A 15,539-nucleotide genomic window follows, 5' to 3' on the forward strand; every position below is an offset into this window, starting at 1 on the left:
GCAAGAAGGGAAAGTTATCTCCGAGGTATGTTAGCCTTTCGATATTCTTGAGAAGGTATGAGATTTGGCCTATCGGATAGCATTACCTACCAGCATGTCAGGTGTTCACAACGTCTTACATATTTCCATGTTGAGAAAACATGTCCCAGATGAGTCACATGTGATTGATCACAACTCCATTGAGATGAGGGAGAATGCCACCTTTGTTATCGAGCCGGTTTGTATTTTGGATAGGTCGACAAAGAAACTTCGTAGGAAAGACGTGGAGCTAGTTAAAGTTTTGTGGAGTCACCATGATGAGGGCGATGCCTCTTGGGAGCTAGAGTCGGATATGAGGACAAGATATCCGCAGTTGTTTGTTGAATAGAGTACTTGAATTTCAGGACGAAATTCCTTTAAGAGGGGTAGAATGTAATACCCTGAATTTTCGGGTTTAATTCGTATAATTCTTGTAGATTATTAAGCTTGGTAATTTGAGTAAAATCGCATTTTTACGCCTTATCGTCGATATCTTGCGAATCGAAACTGATTTGGAAATTTAAGTTCAAAAACATTACGTATTATGTGGCTCAAGAGTCCTTTAATTTCGTCACTCATCTCCGAAAATTTCATTCACGGAAGTTGTAGAGCTCATCGATACGAGCTCGTGGACGTGCGGTACACCTTAATCGGATGTCGTATGTGAAAGTTATTATCAACGGAAGTTAGTTTCCAATTTTAGAAGACTATAAAAGGATTTTTTTTGGAATATTTCAAAAAAAAAAATCAGATATTCTCCCGATTTTCTCTATCCTATCCCCCGACCCTCATTCCCGTCGCCGATTCCTTCACCGGCAATCTCCCTCCTCCGGCTACCGTGCACGACACTGCCGGTGTCGTTGGGACCGCACGGTCGAGCCACGTCGATCTGTGGTAGCAGCAAACCACCGTGAGGGAGCAGCTGCTACACTGGCGAAATCGGCGTCGTCGGTGTACACAGTTGGGGACTTTCTAATTAATTATTAATCAGACTTACTTTTCGTTCACAGTTTTTCATCTCAACTGTTTAGATATTAGATATATATAAGTATATTATATATACAAATTTTCAGCTAATTTAGTAATCGTTAAGGTATCAAAGTATGTCAAATTAATGAACGAACCAAAAGTGTTAAACATGATCCGTTCAAGTTCATAATGACTAAATCACATTTATGAATATCTTAACAATTGTCAATTCTAATGAAATCTTGCAGTGGTAATTTACTCATGTAAAGATTTAAATATGAGATCGAAAACTTAGTGAATCAACGAGATCTTCAACTAGTCCTTAACAAGATAGTTCTCATTGGAAAGAGCCCCTCATATAATGTACTTCAATTTAGTTGGCAACTTGGCATGGTGGTTTTGTTCAAAACCCAACCTTCCCTTTTTTTGTTTAACCAACATTTATATTTGTTATTTGTGATCCCTAAGCCATAACTTCTATCTTTAACCAACACAAATATAAGTGATCCCGCAGAAGTGCCTCCTGATTATTTGACCCACCCAAATTTTTTTTCCCTAACCTCTCTTGGTAATGATTAGTAATAGTTAAATTTTTGAAATTTGGTATAGATTCTCAAGAAGTTCTTGAAATTTGTCGGAGATTCTCAGTTCATAGTTAAATTGATGGAAAGTACATATAGTTTTTTGTTTTATTTTTATTGTGATTTTGATAATAAATGATTGAATACCAAGAATTATTCACTTTATTTATGATGTTTGAGTTGTTCACTGACACTATATGAGTTGATTGGATGACGATTACATATTTTTTTTAAAAATTATTTCTATATAAGACCCATTTTAATTTTTACACTAGGCGTTTCTATGCTCAGGACCGGCCCTCCTCTGATGCTTCAAGATCAAAGTGGTGTTATAGTGGTATTGCTCTCGTTTGCCACATTGATTTCCTTCATTCCAATCATTGTTTGATGCCAATGTTTTTTTTTATTAATATAACTAACAAGCGGTGATATCAGTGTTTGGTTGTTAACTTTTATTATTATATGTGTGTAACACAATCATATCAAATCATCAATCAGTTAAGTATATGATACATATTGTGCAAACAAATTAATGAAAATAACAATGAAACATCTAATCGAATAAAAGACCATTGGATTAATTACACTGCACAAATACTATTAGATATCTGAGAGAAATTGACCTTGTTTTTTTTATGTGCATGAAAAAAACTTCAAGATAGAGGCAAAAGTGTCAAAATCGGAGGCAAAACCTTGTTTTTTACCTTTGTATTTTGCCTATTGGGGTGCATTTGCCCTTATCAATATGTTATCTTAGGAATTTTCAGCCACTCTAATCACTAATTATTCATAAGACACTAATATTTGGGGGTGATAAAATTGGAAAATACTGTTCACAATCTTTTCATGAATCGCAATATTAGAAACCGCAAGATTGTAATAACCCAAACATTGATGCGTTAAATAATACCAACACGTTAAATAATACTAACAGAGTTGAAGAACTATCAACATACAACATACATGACTTTATGTAAGTCACTTGCACACAATTAGTACCAGTGCACTTTGAATCCGCTTTCTTGTTAGAATAGATATGTACAAGGAGTTGACATACTTCTCAATTCACCCTTCCCTCAATTTAATCTAATCTTCTTTCATGATTAAAAAAAAAAAATTCGTGCCTCTATTTTAACCATTTGGGGTGGTGTTTGGCTGACACTGATGCAAGAGTAGAGCCTAGAAGCTCGGACTCGGGCATGGTGAACCGTCCATAACACTTCTTCTTTGATTTATTAATAACTATATAATATTTGTTTTGGTCTAAATAATAACTATATAGTACAATAGCAATTAGCAACATTATGGACACTTTCACAGTATTCACATCTCAACTATAAATACTAGATTTTGCAGGTTTTCTCGTGAAGGGCTCACAGGCCAATAAAGCTCAATACTTTCTCTCTTTCAAGATCACTCACGCATTTCACTCGTCTTTCCGCACTTCCCTTTTGAACAATCTAACAGACTCACTCAACCATTTCTATTCTTTACCCCCACTCCCCAGTATTTCGGTGCAACACCCACAAAACTAGTATCTTGGTGTTTTCTCCTGCTCTGCTTTGATCGGCTTCTGGGTACTTGAATCATTGTATGTCTCTCAGTTTGCCGATGACCCTTTACCGCATTTCCTGCGGTTGACGACTTTGAGTGTGTGTGTGTGATTAAGTGTCACTTAATTTATATCTTTGTGTGATCCATACTTCACTGGGTAACTTTGAATTGCAGTTCCCACTTTACGGGGATTTGAGTTTACATGTGTGTGTGATTAGTTTATCACTTATCAGTTACAATCCAAATTGAGACAAAAATGGATTCATGGTGTGCGTCCTTGAAACCAAACACCCATTTCGGACAGCCCACTCAAGCTGGGCTTTGTAATGGCTTTAATGGCTTTCTGGGTCAGAGGATCAGACAGAGTTTCGGTAACAGGTGTTGCGTGAGTCCAACTGAGAAGAGTGACAACAAGGCGAGACCTGGTGCTGTTCGTTCTGTTCTTACATCCAAGGAAATTGAGGAGGCTATGGTGAGTTAATCCCCCTTTTCTTTGATCCAGTTAATACTTCTTGAAATTCCCATTTGCTCCGCATCAATCACATGAGTTCTTAAAATGTCATGATCATTACCATTTGTGTATTGTAATCATAAATTTAAAGTTTTGTTTGATTCCACTGTGACCCCGTTTCCTGAATACTTCAATGTTTGATCTTGGGTTGGATCAGACCCTGAATATCCCAACTTACCACAGACCAAGAGTAGACCCAAAGAATGTTGCTTCGATCATATTAGGAGGAGGTGCAGGGACTCAACTGTTTCCTCTAACCAGGAGAGCAGCAATACCCGCAGTAAGAAATAGTTATTACAGTAGGCTTTTACTAGTTCCAGTTTGTAAGTTTTATCCTAGTTTGTGAATTGATGTTAAATACCCTATTGCAGGTCCCAGTTGGTGGATGCTACCGGCTTATAGACATTCCGATGAGCAATTGTATCAACAGCAACATAAACAAAATTTTTGTGCTAACCCAGTTTAATTCTGCTTCTCTCAATCGACACCTTGCTCGCACCTATTTTAATAATGGCATCAACTTCGGGGATGGATTTGTGGAGGTAATGAATACATTCTACATGTATAGTCTGTGAGCTTATATTGGTTGACAGTCTTGAGATTGTAGTGATACAATGAAGAACTATTTACTTTAGTTCTGATTGATAAAGTTATGATTCTTTTTTTTTTTCTCTTCTTTTACTAAATGCCACTACAAAGTGTTTACAGACAACAAATTAGTCAATGATACAAGGAAGCTTCATATTTTGTCTTCATGTTCAAGTCCTTGATTTTTCACGACTGACATATAATTTCATAAGCAGGTTTTAGCAGCCACTCAAACACCAGGGGAAGCAGGAATGGATTGGTTCCAAGGAACAGCAGATGCTGTTAGGCAATTTTTATGGGTATTTGAGGTGTGTAAATTAAATGGTGGAGGAAGAGATATAAATTATAGGAATTTATATTTGCTTTTGTTAATTTGCACTGGATCTGTTTTCTTAATGCATTGGTTCCTGTAGGATGCTAAGAATAGGAATGTTGATAACATACTCATTTTGTCTGGTGATCATCTTTATCGAATGGACTACATGGACTTTGTGCAGGTAACGATTCAACTAGAAATATTAGTTCTTATTGTTGTGATTGTTGTTGAACTTTGCTGACTCTTTCTCTATTATGTAACAGAGTCACGTTGATAGCAATGCCGATATCACACTTTCATGTGCAGTTGTGGATAATAGGTGTGTTTTGTCTACTGATAACCTTCATAAAACACTAACTTCATCACTTTCTGTTTCTTCAATTTGTTGACAATAAAGAGTGTCGATTTTTTCACAACTTCCAAAATGTTATTGTGTTTGGATGTATTACAATATTATCTGTTCATAAACTAGAGTCTATATCCTCGAATTCAACAGAAATTGGATGTTCCTTGGTATCTCCTGCTTTTTATTTCGTGCCAAGTTTTTCTTGTTTGGGTGTTCACTATCACAGGGGAGTGTCCTAACTTTTAATGATTCAAGTTAATGGAATATAAACATTTGCAGTAGTTTCCTTGTACAACTTATATTTTCCTTAGCTAACATCTGATACCAAGAATTAGATTAGGTAGAGGTTTTGCTAGTTCACATTTCACCTAATCCCCTTCTTGTCGTCCTAAGTAGATCTTTTAAATTGTACTAAACCGTAATCCACATTTTCCAGTCGTGCATCTGATTTTGGTTTGGTGAAGATAGGCAGCAGAGGTAATATCATCCAGTTTGCTGAAAAACCAAGGGCTGCTAATTTAAAAGCAATGGTGAGCAAGAACCAGCGATCTTATGCTAACCCCATTTATATTTCTCATTTTTAGTGAGGCACTATGCCCTAATACTGTTCTCCAGCTTCCGGAACACACACACACACATATTGTATAATTATATATTCCTATCGTGCACTTGAAGTACATAATTGTGCATTGTTGAGAGAGCATAATGACTGATGATTTGGAATCAATCTCTGGTTACAGATGAATTGGCATCATCAAGTTATTCAAATGAAAATCTATTTTCATATTCATCTTGTTGGATGTTCCTGTGTTCAAGCATCACTCGTGCATTTAGGCTTGTAAGATTACATGAATATATGATCATTTATATTACTTACAAGTTTTACCTTTGGTGGATGTTATACAGCAATCAGATACAACACTTCTTGGATTTTCCCCACAAGATGCTGGACAATCCCCATATGTTGCATCAATGGGAGTATATGTGTTTAAGACGGCAATTTTACTAGACCTTCTGAAAAGGAAATATCCAAAATCAAACGACTTTGGATCTGAAATTATTCCTTTAGCAGTGGAGGAGCATGACGTCCAAGTAAGAAAAGTAGAACAGTTTAATTGACTTATTCTCAGTTTCTCCCTTTTCTGGCAGAGGGGTTTTTTTACCATTAGGGCTTGACATTTGGGATGAAAGGGTAGAAACTGAAGCCTAACTATTGGACCATTCAAATTAGGCCTAACTATTGAGTACTCGCCTGTTGATAGTGAATTAAAAAATTAAATAAACGTTCACAATGTGAAAAATTATATGCATACCTTTGCTCCTGCAGGCATATATATTCAGAGACTACTGGGAGGATATTGGAAGTATAAAGTCATTTTATGATGCTAACTTGGCCCTCACTAAGGAGGTAGGTTTCATTGGTTCCTTGAGTTTTATATTCAAAACAGAATCATGTAGACAACAAACTGTAAATTTGCATTTAAAAGAAAAAACAAACTGTAAATTTGATATTACTCATGCTTATTATGAAAATAGCATGCCTTTTCATTTATATATCCGGGGCGTCCAGTCTATTCCAAACCCCATACAGGATAAATGAATCCTGTAGAGGATTATAAACTTAGGAATTATCTTACTAATAATCTGTGTAAGCATATTACTAGTGCCTTTTGCTTCCTTGACATGTAATTAATATCTGCAAAATTGCAGTTTCCGAAGTTTCAGTTTTATGACCCAAAGACACCTTTCTTCACTTCTCCTCGGTTCTTACCACCAACCAAGATTGACAAGTCCCGGGTATGGTAATGTCCTTAGTTGTATTGGCACTTCATCAAGCATCATGGTTCTCATGCTTTGTGTTTATTTTGCAGGTTGTGGATGCAATAATTTCACATGGATGTTTCTTGCATGAATGTCTCATTCAAAATTCAATAGTGGGTGAACGCTCACGGTTAGACCATGGTGTTGAACTCAAGGTGAATTACCATCATTCTCCAAATGAATACTTAAAGACCGAATGTTTTTGTATACTTTTCTCTGATGACATGCTTTACTGAGCAGCCACATTTGTTACAGGATTCCATAATGATGGGTGCAGACAGTTACCAAACTGAATCTGAGATTGCAGCTCTGCTTGCACGAGGGAAGGTTCCGATGGGTATTGGAAGAAATACAAAGATTAGGTACACTTGCGACTTGAAAAACAGTGCTTAACTTTTCAATATTTAATTAGAATGTCAGGTTGTCTGATTCTATATATTCATTGCTCATCCTTGAAGGAAGTGTATAATTGACAAGAATGCAAAGATTGGAAAGGATGTGGTGATAATGAACAAAGATGTAAGTATGGTGACCCATGGTCTAACTTGGATGCATTCTAAATTTTCTTTGATTAATAAGTTTTCAATGAAGTATTAAATCTTGCAACTCATCTTGGTTGTGCAGGGTGTTCAAGAAGCAGACAGGCCAGAAGAGGGGTTCTACATCCGTGAAGGAATCGTTATTGTTGTGGAGAAAGGTACAATAGAAGATGGAAAAGTTATATAAATGGCTCTTACTTTCTCAAGTACAATGACAGCAGAGTTAAAGGTGATTTTGGCAAAAGAACCTGGAACACAATTTGCATTGGCAGCGAGGCTGATAGCTTATACCAGACTTTGTCTTCGAAATAGGCAAGTATCACCTTTTTGTTCATCCTGTTCAACTGCAAACATCCTTCAGTTATGGTAGAATGTGAAGCATATGCTCATGGCTCATTACTCCATTATACATAAGTTTTGCCCGAGATGTACAAAAATAAGTTAAAGAGGGCTGTGACGCGGTGGTCGTTTCCATCCTATTGTAGAGGCTTTCAGTAGTAGTATTGAACTATTGATTATAAACAATGCAATGGCAGCCAGTTCGGGAAGTAGAAATATCATATTCGTTTTTTTTGTTTTTTTGAAAGGGATATCATATTCGTTATATATGCCAAAAAGTAGCCTAAACTCTATATGCGTGTCTCTGAAGGCTGTAGGCTTACCCAGTAAGTTTTAAGAATTCGAAATTTAAACCACTCCCAATTTATTGCGTCATAATGAAGATGACGGGGAAGAAATAGAAACCGAACAGAACTTGGACTGCAAGTTTTCAATAGTTATTAATAAGTACTACCGGACTATCGGTTGCAAACCAGGCTATCTTTGTTTCTCTCCCGTTCTTTGAAACCCTTGAGGATTTGAGACTCGAGTATAAGGTATCTTTGAAATTCCTGAACGAGCTGCATGTGTTTGTTTTCAGGAAATCTTTGAAAGCCCTAAAGATTTCTTTCTATCTGGAACTCACATCTCCTCTACATTCTTGATAAAAGATTGTTCCTCAGTTCACTTTACTTTCCCGTAATTTTTCTCCACTCTTTCTCGATCTTGATTCTAAGATCGATTCCATCAAATACTCCATCGGATTGATCTTCACTTTTCTTTACAAGAGACCAAGTTGAAGACATATTTAAGCGGTTCAAGAAACCAGTGCCAGAGAAGAATCTATCCATGGCGGCTTGTGTTCCTGTCCTTGATCTTCCAGTCGGTTACAAGAGAAAGTTTATTGTTGATCAGGATGCTCCAGAATTCCCCCACAACAAGGTTCAAAGGGTAGAGCATGAATTTTGTTTCATGTCTGAGGTAACGCATATGGAGAGTACTCGTCTCGATCAACAAGAACTCGTTCAAGATTCGAGTAGTCTCACACATGCTGCAAGCTATCCTGAGTTCAGTGACATACAATTCGCGCAAGATCACAACCAACTACATTTTGCTGACACCTTGATGGATTTCTCATCTTTGGATGAAACCAGTATTAATCAAGATAGCAGCGCGGCACCATTGCCTTCATCTGTTGAAGATTTTGTTGTGAACGCTAGCGCTCCTGATCTTGTTCAGCCACACATTCCTAAAAACCCAACAAAGCTCATTGACAACAGTATCATCAATCTTGATGATGAGGACGACCACGACGGAGTGTGCATAGTGATCAATCTTGATGATGAAGAAGATGATGATGATGATGATGAGGAAGCCAGTTCAGTACTGCAGCAGTCCTTAACAACAGTACAGACAGTTCAATCCACTAAGGAAGTTAAAGACAGCAGTCTTAAGGGCAACAATGATGTTCAACCTAGTCCAACTACAATGGATTCTTCTTTTATGGATAGCAGCATTCATGATCAAATGCAGCATGCAGATAATGATCAAGAAAGGACATGTGATAATATTCATGATTCTCATGATAGTCATACTGTAGGGATCAGTGATGACTTGGATTTTATGAAACTCGTCGAGTTTGAGAAACTAGACTTCTATCAGGATGAGTTCAGTCATTCTCTAGGAAAGAGTGATGCCTTAGATTTTATGAAATTCATCGACTTTGAGAAACTAGAGTACTACGAGGATGAGTTCGACTCGATCAGATTTGGTATTGATGCTCTGGAATCGGGTGGAACAGATTCATTAGCGGATGCACACTTGCAGCAGCCCGGAGTTGAAGTCAAAGAGAGCAATGGAATTGAGGTGGTGATCATAGATTGATAAAGTCCATCTCTGATCTATTTTGTTTTCTAATGTAAACAGTTTTTTAGTGCTAAACTGCTAATGCAATTAGTTTATGAATGGCATTATATTTGACTAATTTGAGAGATTGAAACAACCCCATAATGAATGTCGTTAACCACATCCCTGGTCTCTAGCTAACATTGTGTTTCATATCGATCTCCTGAAAAGGCTTTCGCAATTGCAAAAGTATCAAAATGGCGAGCTGAGGTTGTGTATGCAGCATATATGTAAGCTCAAGTTTTTAGCAAAAAACTTTTAAGACTCATGGCCAAATTAATTTACCATCTTTTCAAAAGCTTTTAAGTAAACCATCTCTTACTAAAGGATTCATTTATGGAACCCACTGTAATACTCCGAATTTTCGAGTTTAAATTCGTATAATTTCTTATAAATTATTAAGTTTGGTAATTCGAGTAAAATCACGCCTTCTCGTCGATGTCTTTAAGGTTGAAAAACGTTATGTTTTTATTGGCTCGAGAGTTGATTTTTCTAGCGTCGCTCATATCTGAAAACTTCATTCACGGAAGTTGTAGAAATCGTCGATACGACTTCGTGGACACGCGGCACACCTTAATCAGATGTTGTATGTGAAAGTTGTTAGCAACAGAAGTTTGGTTTCCAATTTTGGAAGGCTATAAAATGACATTTTTGAAAACTAAAATCAGATAACCAAAAATAGAAACCCGAGCCGGCCCGACCCCGACCCGAGTTCCCCTCCTCCGATTTCTCTCCCTCCAGCGATCTCTCTCCTCTGGCCGCCGTGCTCGACACCGCCAGTGTCGTTGGAATCACACGGCCGAGCCGCGTCGACTGGTAGTAGCGACGACCCACCCTACACCGTTCCTCAGCCGCCACCGAGGGAGCACAGCTGCGACATCGGCGAGCTCGACGTTGCCGGTGACGCTTGGGCTCAAGGCTGCAACGACGAGTCTTTCTTCCTCCTCCTAGGCAAGAATCCACCGGCGGTGAAGCCCGAATCAAGCCGGGCCACCTCCGATCTTCAACCCCTGATCCGGTTCTTTGCGGCGGTGATTCTAGCGGTCTATGGCTGACTTGGAGTGAACTATAGGTATGGTTACGATCTACACATCATGTCTACATCTTTTATGTTGGAAGTTTTGTGAATTGTGGAAGTTTGGGCGGAGGTGGTGGTGCGCGTGCCGCCGTCTAAGGCAGCGCGTGGGAGCAGGTGAAGGCGGCAGAGACTAGGTAATAGGCCTAGAACGGTGTAGGAAGGAAATTGCTGGGTTTTGGGGGCTGCGAGTGAGGTCACGCGCGGTTGCCCGCGGCCGTTTGTGGCGGCGCGTGAACAATGTTTTCATGAACAGTGTTTTTACTGTAATTAATAATCACCTGTTATTTTGTGGGAGTTCATCTAAGCATGTTGTTATGCTACTAGGTGACCGATGAAACGAGTGAGGGAATCACTCTTGGTGTCGTAGAAGTTGCGCGCTGGAAATAAGATGAGTATATCTCACTATGACAAGTATACCCTTGGCGGTGACTCATATTTATGATTTCTTTCAATGAGTGAACTGTGACATCGATATAATATAGTGGGTTGTGTAAGTGTACAAAAATGGTAAATACAATACATATACATGAATTTCTATATTATATAAAGTTAGGGTTTTTATTTAAATTATAAAATTTTATTGTTTGCGATTAATTGTGGCAGATGAGACCGGAAGGGAGATAATGTACCTTCAAGTATAATGGATTATTGGAGTGACTTTATATATATTGTTGTGCAAAAGTCGCTTGGTTGTAGTACATAAACATGCGTGAATTGTTATATTGTATGTGGTTTTAACGTTGAGTCGTGTTAAAACGTTTTCTGGTCTTCGGACGGTGTTGGCATTAAATCGGAACCAAGCCTTGGCCGGGTGTTGGTTACGATCAGTTAGAGCTCTAGTATGTCTGTCGTTGTATTGCACGAGGGGTAACCATATGGGCTGCCTGGGTGTCATGAGTACATATGTTTTGAAATGATATTGGGTAACCAGATGGGCTGCCCAGTGTCTCATAAGTACACACATTTTAAAATAAATATTGGGTAACCAGATGGGCTCCCTAGTGTCTCATGAGTACACATGTCTTAAAATGCTATATGTTCCATTGCATTTGTATGTGATGTATGTTATAATGTTGGTTTACTCATACGGGTTGAAAAACATACCTGGTTTGTGTTTACAATCCCGGTGCACCAAATCGATGGTGTAGGGGATAGTTCTACAGGTGAGGATTAGCAGGGTCGGAGAATGTGCTCGGAGGATTGAGTGAATATTACATTTCCAATTATTTTAATACCTGAGTGTATAAACTAGTAATGTATTATTCAAGTCAACTGAGTCGTACTGTGAACTCAGTTTTGATACACTGTTGTTGTAAGATGATTTCATTATAGTTGAGATTTTTTTTAGAGTTATCATGGCTTCGAATTCGAACTTTTATCATTCGAAATTTCGGGGTCGTGACAGTTGGTATCAGAACAAGGTTGCGTATTTGCTGATATATCAATATCAACCATGAGCGATGGCCCGATTGCAGCGGATCCCCATAAAATGTTCTTCGGTATTGATATGTCACTGGGTATGCATAAGTGTTAGGAGCCTCACCTTAAGGTTTGGTCCTCTAAATAGAAGTGTTGTGATGATACTTCAATGATTCTTCTCCCCTCTAAATATCTTGGTTAATATATGTTGGATCTATTTTATTTGGGTTCAAGATTATACATGTATTGACTAAATGTTTAAATGTTTCAAAGTGATGAATTTAGAGAAGGGATGTGCGAGAGGCCGAGGTCGAGCTAGGGGTGGAGGCCGAGTCCACAACGTGGAGAACCTTTATGAGGAAGAGGCACCATCTGTCGAGCAGGTTGACCCAGACGTCGTCGTTAGAGACGAGGTTCGTTTGCTTAAGCTGATCAGGGACATCAGTAGTCTGTCAACGCCATCATTTCATGGGGGTTTGGATCATATGGTGGCGGATCATTGGATTGAGAGTATAGAGTCCTACTTTTGAGATGGTGATGTGCTCGGAGATTGAGGAAAGGATGATAGCCACATTCTTCTTAAAGGATGATGCTATGGATTGGTGGAAGAGTACAAAACGGATTGTGGATGTGTCTGCTCTGAGTTGAGAGGGTTTTGTGGAACTCTTTCGAAAGAAGTACTTTCCATCTACGGTGAAGGAGGAACTTGAGATTGAGTTCCTTGCTCTGGTACATGTAGATATTACCGTCAGGGAGTATGAGGCCCGTTTTGCACAGTTGTATCGGTTTGTTAGGCCGATGGATGTGGCCTCCTTAATTGAGAACTTCCTACGGAGACTTAGGCAAGAATACAAGACCATCATAGCATCACTTTGTCTGACTACAAAGGAGCAGATGTATGAGAGTGCCCTGAATTTGAAACAGGTGAATAAGACTCGAGGAAACGATGTGGAGGCTAGAGATGCTCGAGGAAAATGGAAGGCAATCACTTCAGGTGGTGAGTCTGCGGGACCGAAAGGTGGATCTTAGAAGAAGCTGAGAACCTATCACGAGACTCTTTATGTTAAGGTTGCACCTGTCAGACATTTGTCGTCAGTGAAGTGTTTTCGTTTGCGGCGAAATGAGTCACTATGCCTCAACTTGCTCAAAGCCGAGGAAGGTGGGATGTTTCAGGTGTGGGCAGGCGGGACATATAACTAGAGACTGCCCCAACCTCAGCAGGGTAGACAAGAACATCAACAAAGGCAATTACCTGCGGGCCAAGTTAGAGTGTTTGTGGTGGGTCAGCGGGACAGATAAGTGGAAGGTACCATATCTAATTTTGACTACCTTGCTAGAGTATTGTTTGATACGGGAGCATCAAACTCTTTTATTGCTAGTTTGGTAGTGGAGGTGTTAGGTTTGATCCCTATATCTCTTGGAAGCTCTTTATGTGTCACTTCACCTCTTAGAGTGTCTCTTGAGCTTGAAACAATCTGCAAGGCTTGTCCTGTTGTGATCAGTGGTAGAGAATTCTCTGCTTCCTTGATAGTGATTCCGAACCATACTTATGATGTGATCTTATGAATTGATTGGTTGAGGCCACAACATGTTTTGATTGATTGTTTGACATGGTAGTGTTTTTCCATAGTCCCGGGGAGCCCGTTTTTCGTTATCGTTACCTCAAGTCAGATAATGTCATGATAACAAGAGTCTTGGCACATGTGGAGTCTGTGGATAAGGAAGTAATTATCGTAGACATTATTGTGGTGTCCGAGTATAGTGAGGTGTTTTAGGAGATTCCGGGTTTACCTCCTTGGAGAGTTGTTGATTTCTGCATTGATGTGGTACTCAGTACAACACCTGTGTTGAAGGCACCTTATAGGATGGGGCAGAATGAACTTAAGGAGTTGAAGGTGCATATAGATGGGTTATTGAACCAAGGATTCATTAGACCTAGTGTCTCACCTTGGGGTGCACCGGTGTTATTTGTGAAAAAAAAGGACGGTTCAATGCGGTTGTGCGTGGACTATAGGGAATTGAACAAGGTGACCATCAAGAATAGGTATCATTTGCCTAGGATTGATGACTTGTTCGATCAGCTTAAAGGAGCTACGGTATTCTCTAAGATTGATCTGAGATCCGGTTACCATCAACTCAGGGTGAAGGAGGAGGATATCTCTAAGACGGCTTCAGGACCAACTATGGACACTATGAGTTTGTTGTCATGCCCTTTGGTATGACAAATTCACCTGCCATTTTTATGAGTGCGATGAACCAAATCTTTAGCCAATACTTGGATGCGTTTGTAGTAGTGTTCATTGATGACATCCTGATATACTCTAAGTCCTAAGAGGAGCATGTGGTACACTTGAAAATTGTGTTGCAAACTCTAAAGGAAGCAATGTTTTATGCCAAGCTCGAGAAGTGTTAGTTTTGGAAGGAAAAAGTTAAGTTCCTTGGTCATGTGGTCTCGAAGGATGATGTGTTAGTGGACCCATTAAAGGTGGAGGCAGTGAAGAGTTGGAGTCGTCCAAAGACTCCTACAGAGATTCGTAGTTTCCTTGGGTTGGCAGGTTACTACCGGAGATTCATTGAAGGGTTTTCTAGTATTGCTTCACCGTTGACCAGATTGACCAAGAAGGATGTTCAGTTTGCGTGGACAAAAACATGTGAGGATGCCTTCAACAAACTAAAGACTAGATTCACTACGGCTCTAGTGTTGACAATTCTCATTAGTGGGGGTGGATATGTCATTTATAGCGATGCTTCACATCAAGGCTTAGGGTGTGTGTTGGCAGCATAAAGGTGTGGTTGCTTATGGCTCTAGACAGTTAAAGGTTCATGAGAAGAACTACCCCACTCACGATCTAGAGTTCGATGTAGTTGTTTTTGCCTTAAAGATTTGGAGGCATTAGTTGTATGGTGAGAAATTTCAACTAATTTTTGATCATAAGGGTTGGAAGTATCTGTTCTCATAGAAGGAGATGAACATGAGGCAGAGGAGATTGATGAAACTCCTTAAAGATTATGACTTCACTTTGAAGTATCATCCTAGAAAGGCAAATGTGGTTGCCGATGCCTTGAGTAGGAGTCCTAGGAGTATGATAGCTTCCCTCATGGTTCAAGAATGACTTATGCTTAAGACCACATCTGAGTTTGATCTTGTGCAATCCGGAGGAGAACCAACGGTCTTTCTTGGTAGTGTCTCAATGCATCCTACACTACTTTCAAGGATCATTTAAGGTCAGGCACAAGATAGATTCTCACGAGCTAAGTTGGCAGATCTCGTGGTAGATTCGCTTGATGAATGTCCATTTGGGTGGAGAATTGGATTTGATGGGGGTTTGAGGTTTGGGACAAGATTGTGTGTTCCAAATTGTACAGATCTCAAGAAAGAGGTCCTTCGTGCAGCACACCGATCACGTTATACAGTGCACCCAGGGAGCACCAAGATGTATAAAGCCATTCGTACGCAATTATGGTGGAATTGGATGAAGAAACACGTGGCTGAGTTCATATCAAAGTGCCTTGCTTGTCAGCACGTGATGACAGAGCATCAGCGACCCGCTGGCATGTTGAGCCATTGCTTATTCC

At 39.3% G+C, this 15,539-nt stretch overlaps 1 protein-coding gene across 1 annotated transcript; it reads left to right on the plus strand.

Moving 5' to 3' along the window:
* Positions 1–2,903: 2,903 nt before the first annotated feature.
* Positions 2,904–7,803, plus strand: LOC126782162 (glucose-1-phosphate adenylyltransferase large subunit 1-like). Its single transcript, XM_050507344.1, has 14 exons — positions 2,904–3,594; positions 3,791–3,913; positions 4,005–4,175; positions 4,437–4,529; positions 4,635–4,718; positions 4,801–4,856; positions 5,320–5,413; positions 5,790–5,975; positions 6,211–6,291; positions 6,594–6,680; positions 6,755–6,859; positions 6,960–7,066; positions 7,163–7,223; positions 7,329–7,803. Exons 1-14 carry the CDS (start codon positions 3,379–3,381, stop codon positions 7,428–7,430), a joined length of 1,566 nt encoding a protein of 521 aa, XP_050363301.1. The 5' UTR covers positions 2,904–3,378; the 3' UTR covers positions 7,431–7,803.
* The last annotated feature ends 7,736 nt before the right edge of the window (positions 7,804–15,539 follow it).

This window comes from Argentina anserina, chromosome 2 (assembly GCF_933775445.1).
Source record: "Argentina anserina chromosome 2, drPotAnse1.1, whole genome shotgun sequence".
In the NCBI taxonomy this organism is placed as follows: Eukaryota; Viridiplantae; Streptophyta; class Magnoliopsida; order Rosales; family Rosaceae; genus Argentina; species Argentina anserina.

What these genes read in the sequence shown, in the direction of transcription:
- LOC126782162 (XM_050507344.1), top strand. Translation starts at nt 3,379, where the DNA reads ATGGATTCATGGTGTGCGTCCTTGAAACCAAACACCCATTTCGGACAG. An exon ending in AGGAAATTGAGGAGGCTATG is followed by an intron (nt 3,595 to 3,790) that starts GTGAGTTAATCC and finishes GGGTTGGATCAG; the next exon opens with ACCCTGAATATCCCAACTTA. An exon ending in GGAGAGCAGCAATACCCGCA is followed by an intron (nt 3,914 to 4,004) that starts GTAAGAAATAGT and finishes ACCCTATTGCAG; the next exon opens with GTCCCAGTTGGTGGATGCTA.